Source organism: Gadus macrocephalus, chromosome 3 (genome assembly GCF_031168955.1).
Source record: "Gadus macrocephalus chromosome 3, ASM3116895v1".
NCBI lineage: Eukaryota > Metazoa > Chordata > Actinopteri > Gadiformes > Gadidae > Gadus > Gadus macrocephalus.
In genome coordinates, this window is record NC_082384.1 from 15,967,840 (window position 1) to 15,987,446 (window position 19,607).

At 46.3% G+C, this 19,607-nt stretch overlaps 1 protein-coding gene across 10 annotated transcripts in view; it reads right to left on the reverse strand.

The window, feature by feature from the left end:
- Positions 1-19,607, reverse strand: part of inpp4b (inositol polyphosphate-4-phosphatase type II B) — a 134,144-nt gene that overhangs the window by 74,244 nt on the left and 40,293 nt on the right. For 4 of the 10 annotated variants that reach the window (XM_060047615.1, XM_060047614.1, XM_060047616.1 and 1 more), the window contains one exon: positions 5,935-6,014. In XM_060047615.1, coding sequence (XP_059903598.1) covers positions 5,935-6,014 — 80 coding nt within the window. The other 6 variants (XM_060047619.1, XM_060047621.1, XM_060047620.1 and 3 more) reach the window with 6 other exon arrangements.

Below are 19,607 nucleotides of genomic sequence, written 5' to 3' on the forward strand. Positions count from 1 at the left end.
GGAGAGGCCGGCCCCTTTGGGAACATAAAGGAAAGACAAGGAGCCGTGGAGCGCATGCACTTGTCTGTGATAATGTGACTTTTTACCATTTTCAAATCTGGACACACCCACCAACACGCCCGCACACACACATACACACACAAACACCCCACTCACACACACACACACACTCACACACCCCAACACACGCCCCACTCACGAACACACACACACACATATTCAATCCAATCACGCACACACACACACACACACACACACACACACACACACACACACACACACACACACACACACACACACACACACACACACACACACACACACACACACACATATACATACATACATACATAAAGTCAGTTCCAGCCCTACACACTGGAAGTGAAACTCATCAGAATCAAATCTAACTGTGTTGCAGAACTGGGTCGCACACTGCCTCTCAGAGTGAGGGTATGAAGTTGAGGAGATAACGAGCGCCAGAGAGTGTGGTGACCTAGAGAGTGAGGGAGAAGCAGGGGCAGAGCATGAGAGATAGATAGAGAGAGAGGGGGAGATTGAAAAAATGGGATAATGTCAAGGATAACTGACAGCAAAACAATTATCAGAAGAAATGAAAAAAAAGTCAGATCCCAAGACAATGCAAAGCTGAATGCACAGTCGATTCTAGTTTGTGTCGGTGTGTCTTTTTCTTCTGTGTGTGCTTGTGTTTGTGTGTGTGTGTGTGTGTGTGTGTGTGTGTGTGTGTGTGTGTGTGTGTGTGTGTGTGTGTTAGAGCACCTACAAATGGTTTGTTCATGCCTTGTGTGTCGACCTCTGTGTGCTTGTGTACCACCTACATTGTGAGTGTGTCCTTGTTTGGACAGCCGTGTCTGTGTAGCGTGGATGGGGTGTGGAGGGAGCTTGGCTTCCTCCTCACAGATAATAATCACTCCTTCCCAGAGTGTACAACATCACACACGTTGCTGCAGACCCAGTGCCTCTGTGGCTAAAACCGCACTCTTCTGCATTGTGTCCCAGGATCTCGTGTTTTGGAAAAACAACCCTGCTGCTTAATACAGGCACAACTGCTTCCAGCAGAGAATACAGGTCTTCAAATCTATGTTAATGTATTCCTCATTCCAGGGGGGCTCTAAATATAATATTTTTTAAATAAGGGTCAAACCATCCTCTTTATGCAATGTAATTTTTGGAAGTTGTTGGGATTGAGTGAGAACCGGGGTAATTCGATTTTGAGAGAGCGTTGGTACCCTTTAAATACAGTTTACACTGTGATATACTGTGATTGTTTTATATATATTTATAACACAGCCGATAAAGCGTCAAGTGGGGAGAGGTGTGCAATATAACAGCATTGTTGGATTACGGCGGACCTAGAGCTTAATGCACGACAACTTAAGAAAACACACGCAAATAGACTCAACCCATGCAAAGAGAGCCAACACAAGCAAATTAAGAGACAACATCATCAATTTGACAACACGTGCGCATCGTTTAGGAAATGCACTGCAAATTATGGCAACAAAATACAATCCAGACACAACACAATACAGTAATGTGCCGCAATTAAACCAAACGATCGGGGAACTGTTTCCAGAGGATAATAAAAAGTGATGAACACGTCTGTTCATGCTTGTTGTTGCTGCCACGGTTTGCAGATCATGACGTTGTTGAAGTCGGCTTTCCGTCATTGGTTTTAGAAATGAGCCAAAAATGTAATTGTCGTTGGTTTATTTGAACATTTTGATCATAGGATTCAGATATTACTGCAAATATCTGGCAACAACAAGCGTGTTCAGCTGTTGTCATCCCTTTAAAGTGTCATCTGGAAACACTTCCACTATGGTTTGGCATAATTGAACAGAACATTTCTTTAATGTGTTGGGTCTGTATTGTGTCTGGATTTGCATTGCGAGTTCTAAATGTTGCCCGTGTCTGAAGTTGCAACATCCAAAGCACTCATGGCCACCATATCAATAACTTGATACTGATTGGTTGATAACGTGGGGCATACGTTCTTTTTCAATAAAAGGACACCTCCTCCTTTTGTCAGTTTCCGAATTAACCACTCCAAATATAACCGTGACAAAAACTGTGAAAAGACCTAAAGATCAGATGCTCCCTTGACAACGCAAATTCAAAATTCTCAAGCACCGTGGAAGAACAAATGACGGTAACTGTATATGTAATCATTGTAGATTACTGTTAAGCAGAAATAACCACGCTTTACAGGGTTTACGATATTGGAAAATAATGTACTTTGGCGATAGAAAGCAGCTTTGTCTTCCCCTCAGCTGCATCAACCCACCCATCTGACTTTTATTTCCAATATGGGACCCCCCCTCGTGATTTATTCCTCATGTCACAAAATCATAAATACAAACCATTTCTCTATTGCATATTTTCCAAATTTCCTCATCTCCCGTCCGCTTGCCAATCTTCGTAAGCTGAAATCGACCCATTAACTCCAATGCAACACACTAATTGAATGTCGAACTCATGACTGTTCAGATAAACAATAACGAATAAAGATGGATTAAAACATCAATATCATTATTGGGGCTGGGTAAGTCCAACACAGATCCATCATAACCTTTTGCATGTTAAAATATCATATATGCCGCAGTAATGGGCAGTAATGCTGAGAATAAATGATGTCTGGGAATGTGTCAGGGTGGTAATAGTGGTAAGGCCAACAGGCTACTACCTACATGGCCAACAATGTCGAAATTCATCAGACGTGGCAGATTGCTACAGTAAATGTCACGGTTTATCACACACATGCACGTACATACACACACTCACATTGGCCTGCACTCACACCAATACTCGGCAATTCAACTAAATTAAACATTAACATTACACAGATAAGACCTCATGGGACAACGTTAATCACAGTTAATCATTACAACTCAGCCACCAAACCTCAACAAATGACTCTATTCATATAATCAGTGAATAAGAGTAATTTGTTTAGGTAGTATCTGCATCTGCATTCAACAAACAAAACGCGAAGACGTTGAGCAGGTAAAAACCACGGCTGACTAGAGAGAGACGGACGTTGTTGTCAACCGAATGTGGACCTTTCCATAATGGAGATCCTGCCGGTATAAAACCAGATATTTTAAACCAGAGTTGGGCCAGTCTGCCTGAGCTGGCGAGACGAATCATTGCGCATTCTCTTTAAAAACCAACATCTGCTCCTTGATTAGCTAACTCTCTTCTTACTTCAAAGAAACTGCAGCCAAGCGCACAGCCAAAGCACTCTCCTGCCCTGCCTGCTGCCCTGATGGTAAATGGATCTGTGTGAGCATTACGGCTGCTTATTGTTCTGAGTGCATCTGTTAGTGTTTGTTGAGGACCTCAATACAAGAGTGGGTATCTATGTGTGTGTGTGTGTGTGTGTGTGTGTGTGTGTGTGTGTTTGTGTGCGTGCATGTATGTGTGTGCATGTGTGCCCGCATGTGTGTTTGCATGTGTGGTTATTTATGTGTTTGTGTGTTTGTATGCGTGTGTGTGCGCTTTTGTATGTGTGTGTTTGTGTGTGTGTTTATGTGGGTTTATATGTGTGTGTGTGTGTGTGTGTGTGTGTGTGTGTGTGTGTGTGTGTGTATGTGTGTGTGTGTCTATGTGTGTCTATGTGTGTTTGTGCGTTTGTATGCATGTATGTGTGTACACAGGTCTGGCTGCAGACCGTGAGAGCTCCTTCTCCTCATCACTGCAGTAGCTGGAGGTGCCCTCGGAGGGTGTGGAGCTTCACGAGCTCTCAGCTCGCGTATCCGCAGCCTGCCTCGCTTATTCAACATGACACTGGCAGGAGATGTTGAAAAAGGTGACCCGAATCAAACTGGTCGTACCTCACAGGAAACACAAAACAATCCGTGACACACATCCTGAGCAGCCCGATATGAAACGGAAAAGCAAGGCGGACCGGAGAGGACAAGAAAAAAAGTATAAATATATATATATAAGACGACGGGGGGAATGGGCTTTGAAGTGGGGCAGCCTTATCAATAAGAATGATATTTAGAAAAAAGAGAAAAGGACATCAAAGCGTGAGTGAACTCTGCTTCGAGGCCGAGGTAAAAGCTGGGGAGGCTTGCTGCTGGGGGGAAAGACCAATTTCCTGTAGGTATTTACTTACAGCACCAATGTAAATGCCGGGTTTATTACTCCACATTCATATTGCTTTAAGATCCTCAGAGGAGTGTGGGGGTGAGGAGAAACGAATCCGTGCAGACAAAGAAGTTTGTGCTTTGAAGCAAAGTCGGCCAAGTTATTTTCCCCACTCGACCATCACCACCTCCTCCATCACCACCTCCTCCACCACCACCACTGACTGGTTGGTTGGTTGGAGGCTGGAGTGTTGTGCGATGGAGCGTGTAATCCTTAAATACAAGGCAGGATTCCACTCTTGTTCCTGAGAGTGCTGCTGAATCAGAGCATCTTGGCTGACAGAGCTCTTTGGAAACCGTGAATCATGGAGTTGTCCGTGGGTCAATCAGTCCAAAGGCAGGCTGCCTGTTATGACAACCATACCACAATGCCAGTCAGATCTGAATTAGTTCGTTTTTCTCCAGTGAATTACCACGTGGCTGATTGCATGTGTGTGGATGTCTAAGTTCATTTGTGTGTGTTTGTGTTTGTCTGCGGGTCATTGTGAATTTGTGTGTTTGTCTGAATGCGTTTGTGCATGTGCGTGTGTGTGAGTGTGTTTGACTGTGCACGTTAAGGTGTGTGTTTGTGTCTACATTTTACCTCCTCTCTACAGTGAAGGACTTTCCCATTGTTACTCCACTTTCCCCTGCCATTCCAAAAAGGTTGAAAATACATGCAAACATGTGCACAGCTACACATGTGTGGGCATACACACACACACAGACACACACACAGACACACACACACACACACACACACACACACACACACACACACACACACACACACACACACATACACGCTAACACTGCAGATGAAAAAGGAGGGGGGACCGCATAATATCTATCCTTATTGCAGTTCATGCTGTCAATCACCCCAGATACAATTATACCCACGGCTCAGAGTTCACCTGCAGGAAATGAGAAAGAATACCAGAGGTACCACCACAAAGGATACGACTGAGGCTTGCCATATTGTATTGCCAAAGGGAGCCTGGAGCACTGGGGCACAATGCAGTAGAGAGACGAGACATCTCAACCCCAGCGCCAGACTGGGAATATGGGACTTATATTGCTCACTTAACTAGGTAGGTGAAGCATGAACCAGTGCATCTGTACTATATGGTAGATACATCTTCACGTCTTCATTATTGATAAACATATCCATATGGAGCTCATATTCGGATCCCCCCCTGAGGCAAGTTGTGCATAGCATAATAACATAGTTAGTATTAAACATGGAGACAAGATTTTCGAAATGACACCTTGCTCTTTCCACAATCCCACGTGGTTCAGTTGAACTTTAAAGCTTTTTTTTATATATTATTAAATGTGTATGTCTACATTGTATTCTTTAAATGTTATGCTGTCGTGGGTTGCACTGTATTGATCTACCGTAGCAGATCTTTACCAAGTAACTTTGTTAACTTAAATGTATGACATTAATAATACAACGAAATGTGTCTCAGCACACATGCATAGACATGCATAGGCACACACACACACACACACACACACACACACACACACACACACACACGCACACACGCACACACACACGTAGACCTGCATGGACACATGTTTGTGCACACACACACACACACACACACACACACCCAAACCTCAAACATTTTCCACAGTCCCCCTTGCCTCTGCCTCCCCCCTATCCCCATAACACTCACACGCCCACTCACACACCGCCTCGCCCCCACACCCCCCCACAGCCACACACCCTCTCATGCAGCTCGTCGCCAACAGCTCTTTGTCACGGTGTCCTCACCTGAGGTTTATGGTCAGACGCTGGTCCGTGGCCCTCAGCAGATCACCCACAGAAAAGGTTGCGCTCCCCAGGAACACGCTCTGCAGGGACATAGATAGCAGCACGGTCAGAATACACAGACGGCTAGGGTCCACGAGACTGAACAGATGGACGAGGTGCAGCACACATTCATAGGACACATTAAAGGTGCTGTAGGTGAGATTGGAGTGTATAAAATGAGAGACCAGAAAAGGAGCAGAAGAGAGTAAGATTCTTTTAATACATCACCCCCCCCTCCCCCCGCCATTAAAGTAGTGTTGCATTCACAGACCTGTGATTGACTGGTAATAAATGCCCTAATTGGTCATAAATGAGCCGGTAGCGGTTTAAAAATCAAAATATTCTTATTAAGAGGCAGGTGCACTTCACAGCAACAGAAATCCTCACAAAGCACTTCACAGCTTATAGCTGACCGGCGGCTTGGAGTCATCAAGAGGTCAGGGGTCCGACAGCGGTTGACTCGAACAGCAACCAGTCGGGCCTCCGCAACTTCCCCTGCTAAGCCACAGTTATTTCAGCCCCACGCAAACAGGGGTAGACGTGCACGCCTTTTGATCACAGTGAAGAGTCACCCGACAGCACTACACACTGTTCCGTCAGCAATGAGGGGGAGCACTTCCTCCCCCTTATTTTCGCCCTTGCAGTCCTCCTGACATCTTTCCACAGGAGTGATCTGTATTTGTGTAAGGTGGGGTGGGGGAGGAGGGGGAGGCGGTAGAGGCTGGCGGAGGAGGTTGCGGCAGCCAACCAGGGCAGGGTGGGGGGCAGGGTGGGGGGCGGGGGGGGGATGTCAGCGCAGGAGAACTGGGTCACGGCGAGTGGATTCCAGAACAAGCCCATCAATAACCAAGAGAGATGGGCCATGTTTCATGAAGAGTCACACACACGCTTCTAGCGCCAAACCCGCCCCACCACCCCCGCACACACACACACACACACACACACACACACACACACACACACACACACACACACACACACACACACACACACACACACACACACACACACACACGCACACATATGCCCCTGTGTATGGTGCACGTGGCTGTATGTGGACACGGGCACACATGCACTCACACACACAAACATACACTCACTCCCCGATGCCCTTCGTATGTAATTGCAAAACCACACACGCACACACAGCGACAGACACACACACACACACACACACACACACACACACACACACACACACACACACATACACACTAGCCTAGCTGCAGGATGAGAGGTGTGGAACTGTGCCAAGGACAGCGGTGACTGTGAGGCCCGCTCAAAGAGAGTTATGAAAATCAACACCCAAACTTGATTTCTGTCACCAATGACCTTGGGTGTGCTTAACTTACAGACGTGCATTTGTGACGCTCCTAGCACACTACCTCTTGACCCCAAACGTATGGTCGAGCTAGAACATAAGGCCAGAAGACACATGGGTAATGGTGCGTATCGTCCTAATCAGTTTAGAGTCGTTGTTCCAGCGGCGTGCCAAGGAACTCTAACGTTCACAACGATCTCACGCACACCTGACTCCACTAACAAAGTGTGTACCACACTAGTGATCAGGGTTATCAGTACACTCAGGTTTGTGAGAGTGGAGGGGAGGATGTGCATCTGGTCCCAACGGGGCTGTTAGCAGATCTAATTCGGTGAACAACATACACATATGGGTAAGTATTTTCGTAGGTGTTGTCTACTGCAGCCGAGCATTACCTTAAATCGCCAGTCGGAATGAAACCGAAACCTTCCCAGTGTCGAGTTAAAGAACCAACAACCTCACATCAAGTGGAACCCACAGAGGAGCTACGAAGGCACCAGGTTCAATATGTTACATTTGACCAGTATCAGTATGGGAGTTTGGGGGGCACGATGCTGCAATGGTTTGGGTGTTTGACTCCCAGGACTGGGTTTGATCCCCAATGTCTACAGACTACCTGTAACCATCCTTGATCAAGAAGCCTTACCCCTACCTGCTCCATAATGACCTGCAATCAAATTCATCGAAATTTCTTTGGATAAACCATCTGCTCTGATGTAATTTAAACTCATCTCATACTAACGTCATTGTGAATTTGTGAATTTACTAATTACTACTATTTACTACAATCCGATAACTGAATATGTCATCAAACACAAGCTGATGCATTTCTTGCTGTGGCTAAAAAGCGATGGTGGTCAGCAGGAACATCAAGTGTAGGGTTGAATGGGGACGGAGACAAGCATAGAGGCCACAAAGGCGCCAACATCGCCACCAGCAGATCGCCAATGCAAACACAATGAGACACTGACAGACACGGGGGTCACACGTCTTGATGCATTGGGGGGTCTCCGCGCTCAGACACACGGCTAATTCAATATGACATCGTTCAGCCGATTCCCCGTGGCATGACACTGCATCCATCAGACGCAACGTGTTGCATTCGCTGTGTTTAGCATAGAGAGCCGAGGGTACATTGAAAGATTGATTGTGGCTTAAATTGTGTCGCTGACTACTTTACTACCTCTTTCTTTATTGCTCGTACTACGTCTCCCTTCCAAGCCCTCCAAATGGCCCTCACTAGCTCTCTCCCTCTCATGCTTATTCACGTACTCTCTCTCTTGTCTTTTTCTCTTCCTCTCTTTCCCCACTCCCCTGAATCAGAAAAAGGGCATCCTGTCTACTGACCTTTTCTCTCCATCACTTCCTGCCCAAACCTTTTTACTGCAAGACCATGAATCTCCATGTTTATGGCAACAAACCCTGCACAGCACAGAGGCTAAGCCACGCACACACACATACAGACATACACACACACACACACACACACACACACACACACACACACACACACACACACAACACCTTAAACAGACACCCTCACACGCACAAACACCAGACACACACAAACACACGTTCTAACCGACATGCACACACAACCCCCCACAACAGACATACTCTCGCATACACACATACAAACACACACGTGAACGCATAAGCGCGCGTGATAGTGCCAGGAAGACAGCTAAAAGCAGAACTTTTGACCTATTCTTCAGAGCCAATCAGAATGTGTCACATTTACGGCTCGGCAAAAACGGCAAACCACTATAAACTGTTAACACTGAGTAGTTAAATTCAACAAAAAAAAGCAGCAAAGACATAATAATAAAAAAGCTGAAAAATAACTATTGCATGCACCATGAACCAAAAAATAGATTGCATGCATTGCACCCATGACGGTGTGTATCTAACAAGCACATGTGTGTATGTACGCGGACGTGAGCTTTTGAGCACACACGGTAAAGCCACCGTCACACATAAACCGCAATTCATTTCCTCTACCTCCCCCATCGCGAATGCTGCCCCATCACGGCATAAACCTCCATATGGCCAGACCAACCCAAACGCAGAGGAGGTCCGTAACGCCAGAGGAAAGACCATTAAAACCCACCCTGATGTGACCATTTACCTGCACGGCCAATACAGAACTTTGGGCTGAATGGCTTCAGAAATCTATTCCTTAGCCTCCTTTTATGGGTGTTGGTTAATGAAGCACTGAGGGGACGGAGCTGGAGCCTGGGAGAGGAGCGCCTCATCCACCTCGTAGCAGATCAAAGGGACCGCCGCACCGTGGCGGATGAGAGGAGGAGGGGAGGAGCAGGTGGGGGTGTTGGTAGTGGAGGAAATAGACGACAAATGATACGCTCATGGAGGATTGATTTTGAGGCTCACGTTCCCTTGCCTCCCCCCAATCCCCCCATCCTCTCTCTCTATTTCTCTCCCTCTCTCGCCATCTTTCTCTCTATGTCTCTCACTCTTGTACTCTCCCTTTCTCTGTGACTCTCTGTCTTCCCCCTTCTCTCCCTCTATCTATCTCCCATTCTCCCTCTACGTTGCTGTCTCCTCTCTCTCTGTTTCCCTCTCCCTACCCTGTGCCCCTATTATGTGTCTTACCCTCCCCCTCCCCCATGTTTCTCAGTCTCATCACTTTTTCTCTAGGTCTTTTTAGCTCCTCTCTCTCCCTCTCTCTCTGCCTCTCTCTCTCTCTCTCTCTCTCTCTCTCTCAGTCTCTCTCTCTCTCCTCTCACTTTGTCTCTAGGTCTTTGTAGCTCCTCTCATCCTCTCTCTCTCTCTCTCTCTCTCTCTCTCTCTCTCTCTCTCTCTCTCTCTCTCTCTTTCTCTCTCTCTCTGCAGCTTCTCTCTTCCTATCTCACTCTCTCTCTCTCTGCTCTCTCACTTCTTCTCTAGGTCTTTGTAGCCTTCTAATTCGCTCTCTGTGCATAGTCGCCCGTGCTTCAGGGAGATCTAAAAGATGAACTTTGTATCTATTTATCTCTTTCTGTTTTAGTTTTCCTTTTTGTCTTTACAGGGACAGGCGGTCAATAGTTGACACGTTCAAATATGTGCTTGTGTGGGGCGATGGCAGTGCGACCATTGACAAACGTGCACACTCACAGAGGCTAAGCCAAAGGATCGTCAAGGCCACAAAGTCTGCCTATTGCTTTGCGGTGGTAAATGGCACTCCTGCTGTAGATCTATTGATTTTCCTGGTGCCATTTGTGACTGAGAGACCCACACAGATACTCACTTTTGTATATCTACCCCCTTTTCGCGCGCACACACACACACACACACACACACACACACACACACACACACACACAAATACACACACACACATCCCAAAAAAGATGCATGCAATACACACACGCAGATGCAGGGAGATTAGAAGAATGCAGGCATAAAGCATTACTTGTATACATTAGATACCGCATTACATACAATGCAGGTCGGTTTTGGGGATCAGCATACATATAAATTAGTTTTCCTTGTTCGGCTGCTCTTAACAAATTACCTAATTAACTCATGTTATGAGATGTCCTTTAAACAGACATAAACAAACACAATTTGTGGTAAGAAAATAAGAAAGATGTGATCACATAAAAAGGCATTGACAGATACACACACACACACACACACACACACACACACACACACACATACACACTAATACATTTATGGTTAAGGAAAAATAAGACGTGTGAAAGGGAGGTCACGTAACGAGGCACACACACATAAGCACATGCACACACACACACAGTCAGGCACACACACACACACACACACACACACACACACACACACACACACACACACACACACACACACACACACACACACACACACACACACACACACACAGCAAGACATGGGAGTGCACTTACAGTCAAGGTGTATACAATCCTAGCAGCAGCCAACACCATCAACAAGAGTTAGAGTGCAGAGAGAGAAAAATGAGAGACCGAGACAGACTTTGCGAGAGAGAGCGAGCGGGCGAATGAGAGAGAGAGAGAGACACACACACACACACACACACACACACAGAGTGAGAAAGAGAGATAGAGAAGGAGAGTCAGAGATGCGGTGCCGTGCGTTCCTCTTCTTCATATCTTGTTGTAGTCCGCGGTTGTTAAAGTAAAAGCGTATGCATGCTATCTCCTCTCCCCAGTACAGGAAGCCCATGCACACAGACTCCCGAGCACACACGCGTCGCTACATGTACGCAGATGTGTGTACAAGCACACACACACACACACACACACACGCTCACACCAGCACTCACGTGCGCATAAGCACACCCTGCAGCCTGGGCTGATGCTGTCGCAACTGTGGTTCACTTGACTGTAAGCAAGACTGAGAGAGCGAGGCAGAGGCAGAGGGAGAGAGAGAGAGAGAGAGAGAGAGAGAGAGAGAGAGAGAGAGAGAGAGAGAGAGAGAGAGAGAGAGAGAGAGAGAGAGAGAGAGAGAGAGAGAGAGAGAGAGCGAGCAAAAGCCAGAGACACAAACACATACTAGTCAGAGGGAGTGAGCGCTAGACAGAGACAGAGCTAGAGAAGAAGAAAGAGGGAGAGAAAGAGGGAGATGGAAGAAAGAGGGGAGGGGAAGGAGAGAGAGGGAGCAAAAGAGAGGGTAGGTAGAGTGAAGGGGGGAGGCGTAATGGGGTTTTGGAGTGAAGGGGTGGAGGTAGAGTGAAGGGGCTGAGGAGGAGGTGTTGCACAGGGGAGGAAAAGAATAGAGAAGGAGAACATGGACTAATAATAGGTCAGGCGGAGAGATATACGCACGCCGACGGCTTGGGAGAGAGAGGCAGACGGATAGTGAGAGAGAGACGGAGAGAGAGAGCAAGACAGAAAGAGAGCGAGAGCGAGATAGAGAGAGAGAGAGAGAGGGAGAGCGAGGGGAGAGAGAGAGAGAGAGAGAGAGAGAGAGAGAGAGAGAGAGAGAGAGAGAGAGAGAGAGAGAGCGAGAGGGAGGGGGAGAGGGAGGAGGAGAGGGAGAGAGAGAGAGAGAGGGAGGAGGAGAGGGAGAGAGAGAGAGAGAGAGAGAGAGAGAGAGAGAGAGAGAGAGAGGGAGAGAGAGAGAGAGAGAGGGATGGAGTTGGAAAGGAATAGGAAAGAAAGGGAGGAACAGACAGTCACATGGGCTGCCAGAGAGAGAGAGAGAGAGAGAAAGAGAGCGAGTACACAAGTCATTCCCTTGCAGATGACTCAAATTGCCGACAGGGAATTCTTATTCGAGGTATTTAAATTAACATAAATTCCAGCCATTTAAGACCAAGGAGCAGACACACAGACACACACACATTCACAGCAGTACAATTTAAACCATCACTAATGCAGGCTATACTGAACAAAAAAAGTGCAAAACAAATCACACAAAAGAGTTTCACTAATCTATGTTTATGGATGGGATCAACAGGGTTTAATTTACATGTGCTCAACGCCGGGGAATGATTCATTCAAGCAGAACAAAGGACACAACTCTACATTGGCCCTTATCACCTCCAGCAGGTTCACCAGCACACACAATGGATCAAGTGCAGACACACACCTGCTCACAAGCATGAACACACACACACATACACTTGTAGGCCCACAACCACACACATGCTCTCACACACACGCACATACCTGCGCACATACACCCACGCACACACACACACACACACACACACACACACACACACACACACACAAACGCACATACACACATAATTATGTGCTCTCTCAAACAAACACACAGATAAATGTGCTCCCATACAATTACATATAGAGACACACATACACACACACACACACACACACACACACACACACACACAACAGCAAAGGCTTATACGCATGCAATGGAATGTCCAAAAATGGTTGTGCACCAAAGAAAACACGCGTGTGTACAGTCATGTAACTAACAATGCCAGCAAAACAACACACACACACACACACACACACACACACACACACACACACACACACACACACACACACACACACACACACACACACACACACACACACACACACACACACACACACACACACACACAAAGAAACAGACATAAGAGGCACAGTGGGGGGTTAGTGCAGAGGGTTTTGGCCAGTGGGATCGGGACACAACAAGCTCTGGAATAGGTTTGCTCTTGCTGCCTTCATGTTATGCCATGAGCTTCTTGCCAGATAGGGAACACCGCAGTCATACATCTATTCCGCTTTTCAAGATTTTCAAATCATCATGAAAATACTGCGTACGTTTGGTACTTGAACTGTGCGTTATGGGATCTCCTTACTATATCGGATAATCGTGGGAATCTGGAATATCCGTTCTGTGTCCCCAATGTTTATACAGTGTATTGCAATTTACCAGAGGGCTTTATGTACATCTGGTGCCGCCCACATGCTGCTTTTTTAAAAGCAGTATTTGTAACAGATTTGTGACAGATCTTATGTAAGATTGAACCAGGATTTAGAGTTGTATTTTGTATGTTTATGGTCAATGTCAGGGAAATTGTGGGCAAGCTTACAAAATGTTATATGCACCAATTCAAGAATGCATGTTCAGAGCAAGTAGGAACAGCAGAGTTTGTGTGTTGCTGTAATCCTAAGGAACCTTTTTCTGAAGTGCCTTCACCAAACCATGTTCAGGTAGTTTTGCATTTACAATGACTGGTGACAAGAGATTTCTCCAAAGCAGTTAAGAAGTACAAAAATACGTTTGAACGTATTTGAAGTGTTTTGAAGACGTTTTCAAGTGTTCTAAGCATTATAGGATCTTAACAGTTGGTAAAGTTTCCTCAGTGTTTCAAATGTAAACTTGGCTGTACCTTTGACTTTGCAGTTTCCATGGCTGCGTATTGCTGTGTGCAATATGATGTGTGCACAGTGTATGGAAGAGGAAATCACAGCCAACAAGCCGCCCTCTGTGTGTGTGGGTCTTGCAGAGTTGAGCTCATGTCTCCTAGTCTCCTCGTTTGGATTGTTCCTTCTCCCTTTCTGACCTGACCCCATTTCTCTATGCAATATCTAGACATGTCATGTCAGCAGACAAACAGGCAGGTAGGCAGGAAGTCAGACCTAATGACAGAAGGACAGACAAAGTAGTCCACTTCCTTTCTCTGTGTTCTTCAAGAGAACGAGAAAAGCGATTGTTGGCGGCTGAAAGGTTAGGTTCTGTGATCAAAGTGTCCATTGTTTGTTGTTGGACAGAGGGGTCACATGATTCTTGTAGCACAACATGCTGCATCATTTTCCATTCGGTGATGAATAGTATGGTATTATTTTCCCACCTGTTTCGTTAAGTACATCTTCTTCAACGCTACTGTGGACCGCATCTCTGTGGGCTTGTTGAAATGTGTTATGTTCTAAAAGGTATGCAGAGCATTGGAGCCAAAGGCAGTTGTTGCAAAATATGTCTCTGCCTAACACTAATCATGTTCTCTGGGAATTTGTTTGTTTTCTAAACGAAAGCTATACCTGTCAAAAAAATCTCCTGTAAACAAATGAATAAAAAATAAAGCTGTGAACGCATTCCTTTTCACAGACGAAAGTAAACCATCCATATTTAGTTCCCATGCACAGCAAGGTGGTTGATTGTACAATCAGGGCTGCTAATAAGCAGAGCTCCTTTCCTCTGGCATCAGGCATCTCCAGTCACCACACTTCAATGACATAAATTATTTTTTGCCCTCAGTTCTGAGAGGTTTTGATTTAGAATTAATAACCAAAAAACGTCTAAAACAGGTTAAGAAGGTATTCTAAAATTTGAGAAAAAGGAGGCTATAAGTGATTAAGTGTTGTAGACTACGATGAACAAATTTGTGACTTAAAAACCCTGAAGCGCAAATGATTGGCAAGAGAATTATAATTTTTAAAGGCACTCAAATTTGCCTACAGACGAAATCCGCATGAAGTCGGAATTCAGATTAGACATATTCAATGAATACAACCCACAAATTAAAAGCTAAAACACTGAACTGAATAGGACAGGAAACAGTGTCACCATCCCCAGCCATTGGCTCAGTAGTCTTTGACACTGTAACGGCCTTCAACGTAGCTGCGGCAAGCGAGACAACAGCACAGTCACAAAGCCTGTTCACTGTTTCAATTCAGAAGGCTTGATACTCACACAGATAATTCGGCCAAGGCGAAAGAGAATGTGTTATTCACCTCAAGGAAACTCTTGCTCTGGACTCCGCGATCAAAGGGTGGTGCGGTGAATGTGGAGTTAATATTTCTCTCTTTCAGATTCACAGTGTTTTGTTATTCCACAGCCGGAACGTGCATCCAGGAACTTGTCGGGAAGAATGCTGAAAGCAGCACACACACACACACACACACACACACACACCTACTTGTCCATACTTGCCAGAACACGCAAACCTTCATTTCCACCTATTCAATCAGACACACACACACACACACACACACACACACACACACACACACACACACACACACACACACACACACACACACACACACACAAACACACCCAAACACACCCAACTAAAGCCCCCTTAGCACACCCACACACACACACACATACACACGCAAACACAGGCACGGCCGATCAGAAACAGAATCATTGTAAATCCGTCTAGATGACCGCAATATTCAATAAACGGTACCACAGATTTTAGCTCCCCATCATCACCTCTCTGCCATTAAATGCATTTAAGCCCCTGCACCACAGCTCTCTTATTGGGGAATCTTTCACCGCTAATTTGGTGGAATGGGCATTGAGAAACTGAATGCGGAATCCACAGCTAGTTGCCGAATCGTTTAGAACCAATATGGCCTTTAGATGTATTAGGTCAATCAAGGTCCAAAGTTTCCCTGGATTGAACAACCCTAATTTGATCCAACCAGTCTTTGGGCAAAGAAATGGCACGTGTGATAAAGGTAATTTGTCTATGGAGCAGGAAGTGAGAAAAAGGGAAACTGTAACACTTTGACAGTGAACAAAAAAGTTTTAAATGGTACACAAACCAAGTTTTTGAAGAACTTGCTGAGTGTGGAGTAGCTCTAGAAAAACGTTGCTGCTGTGTTTCAGTGTTAGCTAAGCGAAGCATAGTATTAAGGCCTGATTAGGGTTCCACGTTCATGCAACGCAATCACCACATAGTCGTTTCGACATAGTTGTGAACCTTTATGGTTCTGGGTCGGGTTTACCTGTGCGTGGCCGTGGTAAAGAGAGAACAAATAGTTGGTCTTTGTCTGTGCATGCTATTCATTTACAATTGGTCTACTACTAGAAGTTTTGATTATGGTATGGTATGGATTCTATAAACTTGAAAGCTGAATACGACTCAAACAATGTGCAACAAAAACAGAAGATCTCATCAATACATTCTAAGTCTATGACATTTACAGATTTATTATTACAGATTACTAACGAATAAAAATAAAGGTTACGGCAATGAAGGCAAAAGTAACATGCTTTGCCTTTGATTTTTTAAATACAAAGCGTATTGCCGGAAATTATGTAGTTAGCGGAAAAATAATAGCCCTTGCGGCTGCGTCGCCTCGACGCAAGGTTACAATTTTTGTGAGGCGCACGTCAGGCCCTTGCAGTGGACCCAAGGAGGGTCGAGGACGTAGCGGGTCCGTAACCCCCTTGCGTTGCGTGAACGTGCGACCATAATATATATATTTCAATTGTATTCAGAGAAAACCCCTTGAGATTAACCACCTCGTTTTTCGATGGGACCTCACAAAAAAAACAACATTAGAAACATACAGCGGACAAAAGCTCTCCCTCACACCAAAACCACAGATAACTTCCTCATACCAACCAGGAGATATCATAATCAGCCCTTTAGTTCTGCATCTAAATACAACTAAAAGGTGCTGCAACAAAAAAATACCCAAGCAGTTTGGACAGTGGAAGCCCTTTGAGGCCACCTGCTCACATAGTCACTTTAAACCAGACCACAGGCTTCCAGAAACAGATGAATCGGCACACATTCTTCACTATCAGTATTCAATTGGTTGTTTTGTTTTCGGTGGTTATTTTCTACACAAGCCTGGATCTGTGTCATCTAGTTCTACGTCAAGCATTAAGACACTATTGCTGTTATCTTCGGCTAGCATCAGCCAGACCCGGCCAGAGGTTGGTGGTTGTTGCCTCTGGCATCATCTCTAACCAAAATGTACTTTTCCAAACACATGACTAGGTGGAAAGCGTGGATAAGAGGTACGCTGAGGAGTATAGGTGAAGATGTTAATCGCTCTATCAGTTAACCATTCATGCGCTTGTTGCCTGGCGCAAGGCTAAACCTTGCTCTTCGCACTTGCGCCGGAGCTAGCATGAATAAGGCCCCATTCACAACCTTTCCTTTAACACATTACAGGAAAATCATCATAAAAGTTTTTTATCAAAGGTCCCATGGCGTGCTACTTTGTGGATGCTTATATATCGGTGTTAGTGGGCCCTTAATACAGTATTTGAAGACGTTCAAGAAATTCAGCTTTGGCAGAATTACAGCCACTACGAGCTTTCCACAAACGTGCCGTTTATTAGAGGCGGGTCAAGGTGGAGGGTGGGGGTGTGGCCCTGAGAAGCTTGCGGCAACGGTACCATGCGCATGCCGCGTGGCACCACCACCGCCGCGAGGCACCACCACCGCCGCGTGGCACCACCACCGCCGCGAGGCACCACCACCGCCGCGAGGCACCACCACCGCCGCGAGGCACCACCACCGCCGCGTGGCACCACCACCGCCGCGTGGCACCACCACCGCCGCGAGGCACCACCACCGCCGCGTGGCACCACCACCGCCGCGTGGCACCACCACCGCCGCGAGGCACCACCACCGCCGCGTGGCACCACCGCCGCGTGGCACCACCACCGCCGCGTGGCACCACCACCACCGCGAGGCACCACCACCGCCGCGTGGCACCACCACCGCCGCGTGGCACCACCACCACCGCGAGGCACCACCACCGCCGCATGGCACCACTACCACCGCGAGGCACAACCACCGCCGCGTGGCACCACCGCCATAACACCACCGCCATAACACCAACAGCAGAACGGTTATCCAAATAACAAAGAACACTGTACAACACTTGCGTTACAGTGTGTTCATTCACACACACACACGTGGCGCTCGCACGGTCATAGCTCATTGGGCAAAGCAGAGAAAGGGGAGGTAACATGTCCCCGGATAATGACATACGGGGAAAGTTCCAAATCGGCGCGTTTGAGCTTTGTTTTTTCAAAGGCAGAAAAGGATACCTAGAGCTCGTTTTAAACCTAACGCCATTTCTAGTTACTGGGAGACCATAGGCAGGCTAAGGGAACTCATATTAATGTCAGAAAACCTCATAAGGTGACATTATCATGCCATCGAACCTGTAAGCTCGCAGTGTGGGGTTTGTCTGCGTGTGCGCTGCCTGCGATACACCGTACAAGGCCATGGTAGATTGCAGAGCGTATTATGATTTAAAGCATTTATATAACAGGATGCAGCTCCTAGCTAACCCCCAGGCCAATAAGGCTACAGGCTGTGCATGATCTTTCACATACACACACACACACACACACACACACACACACACAGACAGAGACACACACACATGGTCATGCACACACACACACACACACACACACACACACACACACACACACACACACACACACAGAGACAGACACACACACACACACACACACACACACACACACACACACACACACACACACACACACACACACACACACACACACACACACACACACACACACACACATACAGATGCAGGCATGCACAAAAATATGGTAGTGCAGAGCCTGAAGTGGTCCCCTCTTCAAACAGTTACATGGAGGAAAGGAAACAGCTAGAATCAAACCCTCTCTCAGCTCCCTTTAAAGAAGCAGGTGACAATTACCCAGATCAATGGCTCAGTCACAGAGACAGTGATTGGCCCGGCTCCTCAGCACCTCCACGCCGTGTGAACACCTGAAGCCGACACACTGTGCCCATTGCAGGAACACCAACGTTGAATCCAGAACTGAGCGCTCACCTGTTCGAGTCAAGCAATGCTTTATAGACTCTTGAAGTCCCTGTGGCTGACAGGTGTTAGTTAGCTGTACCATTGTTTTGGACTCTGGAAAGCACTCGGGAATGGGATATATTTACTTTTACTGGGTGACAGTCAATCACTACAACTAGGGAAATAAAATAATAACAATGACAAAGCTTGCTTTTCAGATTTACGCTGCTAAAGAAAGAAGAGGTGTATGAAACCCCTTTGAAATGCTGAGCCATCATCAGTTACCATGGCATCAAAAGTGTTAGGCGTGTCAGGGTGTGTGTGTT